The sequence below is a fragment of the Sinocyclocheilus rhinocerous genome, unplaced genomic scaffold (genome assembly GCF_001515625.1).
Source record: "Sinocyclocheilus rhinocerous isolate Xijiao unplaced genomic scaffold, SAMN03320098_v1.1 scaffold1285, whole genome shotgun sequence".
Lineage (NCBI taxonomy): Eukaryota > Metazoa > Chordata > Actinopteri > Cypriniformes > Cyprinidae > Sinocyclocheilus > Sinocyclocheilus rhinocerous.
Window position 1 is genome coordinate 414,456 of NW_015645559.1, and position 4,043 is coordinate 418,498.

Consider the following 4,043-nt stretch of genomic DNA (forward strand, 5'->3'; position numbering starts at 1 on the left):
ATCTTTGGAACACAAATTAAGATATTTTTGATGGAATCTGACAGCTCTCTGACCCTCCCATAGACAGCAAGGGTACTACAACGATCAACGTCCAGAAACGTAGCAAGGAGATCGGTAAAATAATCCATGTGACATCAGGGGTTCAACCGTAATTTTACAAAGCTACGAGAATACTTATTGTGCGCGAAAGAAAAAAAAACACGACTTTATTCAACAATTCGTCTCCTCCGCGTCACCCTAGCGCCATTTTGGAGAATATCCACTGAACGCAAACAGTGTATGCTATTCTGTGTCAGCTTTACCATGCGGATACGTTTTCTACGTTGTTTGTGCTTTGATTTGAACGAAAACAAGGTATCTGTGTGACGCAGCTGACACAGAACAACATACGCTGTTTGCGTTCAGTGGATACTCTCCAAAATGGCGCTAGGGTGACGCGGAGGAGACGAATTGTTGAATAAAGTCGTTTTTTTTTTTCTTTTGTGCACAAAAAGTATTCTCGTAGCTTCGTAATATTACGGTTGAATCCCTGATGTCACATGGATTATTTTACCGATCTCCTTGCTACGTTTCTGGACGTTGATCGTGGTAGTACCCTTGCTGTCTATGGGAGGGTCAGAGAGCTGTCAGAATGCATCAAAAATATCTTAATTTGTGTTCCGAAGATGAACGGAGGTCTTACGGGTTTGAAACGACATGAGGGTGAGTAATTAATGACAGAATTTTCATTTTTGGGTGAACTAACCCTTTAATACCTAATGAAGAGGTACTAGCAACAAATATTCTTGTCTGAAGTGAACAGCTGATATATATTAGTAGTTGATACACTTCCAGTAACAAAAGAACAGTTGCTTGCCACTACTTGAATAGTGACTAATTGAATAGATAGTTTAGAAAAGAAATAGTAACTCATGACTTTTTTTGTGAAATTCTTAAAGATACTAGTCACTATTGGATTACTTCTATTAGTTAAATAACTACTAGTTGTAAGAAATAAATGGTAAAATAATCCACATTTCTATGTTTTCCAGGCAATCAATGATGGCGGTACGGGAAGTCAGTCCATGCCTCTTATTCATCACAACACTTCTGCTTGGACTGTCTTCCACCCAGTATCATGGAGAGAAGGGTATCTCCGTCCCAGAGCACGGGTTCTGCCAACCCATATCTATCCCCCTGTGCACAGACATCCAGTATAACCAAACTATCATGCCAAACCTCCTGGGACACACCAACCAGGAGGACGCAGGACTGGAGGTGCACCAGTTCTACCCCCTGGTCAAAGTTCAGTGTTCTCAAGATTTGAAGTTTTTCCTCTGTTCCATGTATGCGCCGGTGTGTACGGTTCTAGAACAGGCAATTCCTCCCTGTCGCTCTCTGTGCGAGCGTGCGAGACAAGGGTGCGAGGCCCTCATGAACAAGTTCGGCTTCCAGTGGCCTGAACGACTCCACTGTGAGAACTTTCCAGTACACGGAGCAGGAGAGATCTGTGTGGGACAGAACAAATCAGACCCCGACATCCCGACGACAGACCCCGCGCCTTATATGCCGGACCCCTTCACTCCACGCTTGCACGTGCCACGCCAAAGTCAGGCTTTCACTTGCCCCCTTCAACTCACAGTCCCTACCTACCTCAATTACCAGTTTTTAGGGGCGAAAAACTGCGGCGCCCCTTGCGAGCACAAACAGCCGCATGGCCTGATGTACTTCAAGGAGGAAGAGGTCCAATTCGGTCGGCTCTGGGTGGGAATCTGGTCAATCCTGTGCTGCGTGAGTACCCTGTTCACGGTCCTCACTTACCTTGTGGATATGCGCCGGTTCTGTTACCCGGAACGCCCCATCATCTTCCTCTCCGGGTGTTACTTTATGGTGGCAGTGGCTTATGCGGCCGGGTTTTTTCTGGAGGATAAGGTGGTCTGCATTGACAAGTTCAGGGACGATGCTTATAGGACTGTGGCTCAAGGGACTAAAAAAGAAGGTTGCACCATTCTCTTCATGATCCTGTATTTCTTCGGCATGGCCAGCTCAATCTGGTGGGTGATCCTGTCTCTCACGTGGTTCCTTTCTGCTGGAATGAAATGGGGCCATGAAGCAATCGAAGCCAACTCTCAATATTTCCACCTGGCAGCGTGGGCCGTCCCCGCTGTGAAGACCATCACCATCCTCGCCTTGGGACAAGTGGATGGCGACCTTCTGACCGGCGTATGCTACGTGGGCATCTACAATGTTGACGCCCTACGTGGATTCGTCCTCGCCCCCTTGTTCGTTTACCTCTTCATTGGAACGTCTTTTCTTCTGGCTGGATTTGTCTCGTTGTTCCGCATCCGTACTGTTATGAAGCATGATGGCACCAAGACAGAAAAGCTGGAGAAGCTGATGGTGCGTATTGGCGTTTTCAGCGTCCTCTACACCGTTCCGGCTACTATCGTCATTGCGTGTTACTTCTACGAACAAGCGTTCCGTGAGCAGTGGGAAAAAACCTGGCACATGCAGACGTGCAAGCGTTTTGCCGTGCCGTGCCCGGCCAACAACTTTGCGCCAATGACGCCAGATTTCACTGTGTTTATGATCAAGTACCTCATGACTATGATCGTAGGAATCACGTCAGGATTCTGGATCTGGTCTGGAAAAACTCTACAGTCGTGGCGCAAGTTTTACAAGCGGCTGGGCAACAACCAGGGTGAGACGACAGTGTGAACTGAACTTTGTGAGAAATACAGGTCAATATTGAAAGGAAACGTGAACTCCGATCAGGTCACACACACTACATTAAACCATGCTGATGGTAGAAGACACTGCTGTGTGAGCCCAGCATGATGCTTTTCTCATTTATAAAGTGCCCAGACTTTGCAAACACTTTTGAAAGCACAACTCCAAAGAACATGCATTTCTCCAATGGACTAAATCTCAAAATGTTTTTTAAACTTTAAGCCTTGGAAACCCTACTAATGATTTTAATGGAAAAGATGGCAGAACTCTTATCACTTTAATGATGACTTCGGTTATCAGGAGCCACGTTTTCTTCACCCCGTGGCGGCCAAAAATGTCTGCAATTTAGTCTTGTGCCTTGCAGTACTGATGAATTCCTGTTGTTGAATGAATGTCTCTTTTATTTTTTACCACATTTTTGGTCATTTTCTCATAGATTACATATTTTAGTATTTGGTTGCACATGGCCATTTATTTAGATGTTCTTTGGTCATGAGTTGCTTATTCATCCATGTTGCCATATCAAGCCAGGTCTCATGAAGTAATTTAATATTCTGCCATTTTAAAGGCCTTAGCGATGCGAAAGTGACTGACAGGATTAAAAATGTTTAGCCGAGAAGTATGTACAGGAGGAAATGTTACCATATTTCGTTATTTGTAAATATCACATTTCTGTCAAAAGATGTATGATGTATTTAAGCAGATGAATTTTGTTTAAGGCTTTTTTCAGTTTCAATTAATAAAGTGATTAGATTTTTAAAAGCTGCTTTGGCTTGATTTCGTTTGCACAAATGGTGACTCGATGACACTTTGATATTTCCCTCAAAACAGTTGTTAGCAAGTAGTTGAAACTGATAGCCGCATAATTTACTACAACAACAGACCTCAAGTGAGTAGCCCTCCATGTGTCTCGAGTCCATTAATGGTTTCAGTCTGTAGCATGAATCTAAGAGGGGAGAAGCTAAGACAACGACAGAATAAGGGTGAACAAACGAATCAAGGGGGACTATAATGGTGAAAGAGTAAACATTTCTTCTACGACAGAAAGAAACGTAAAAGTGGCCTACAAAGACAGGATATAATCATGAATGGTGTGAAGTTTGCCACCCTGCCTCTGGGACAACAGGAAGCCCTGAGATGCACCAAAGCATAAGATCTCTTCCCTTCCTCTCCAAATGAAACTGGATACGCTTCATTCTTTAGGGTGAGGGAAACGCCTCATCCCACGTCCCCTTCTCCTGTTTTTTTTTTTCCAGAGAGTTGGGGGATGTTTCTCTGTAAGGGCATTTGGAAGGTGATGGGGGTGGGTGGGTTACAGTATCTTTGAGAATAGA

General features: G+C 44.4%; 1 protein-coding gene across 1 annotated transcript in view; it reads left to right on the forward strand.

Annotated features, from left to right (window-relative positions):
- The window catches only part of LOC107706658 (frizzled-7-A-like), a 5,551-nt gene extending 2,108 nt beyond the window's left edge, over positions 1-3,443 (forward strand). The window contains exon 2 of the mRNA XM_016510441.1: positions 1,032-3,443. Within this exon, the coding sequence (XP_016365927.1) occupies positions 1,039-2,697 (1,659 nt within the window). The 5' untranslated portion in view covers positions 1,032-1,038 and the 3' untranslated portion in view covers positions 2,698-3,443. The remainder of the gene's footprint in view (positions 1-1,031) is intronic.
- Positions 3,444-4,043: the final 600 nt, after the last annotated feature.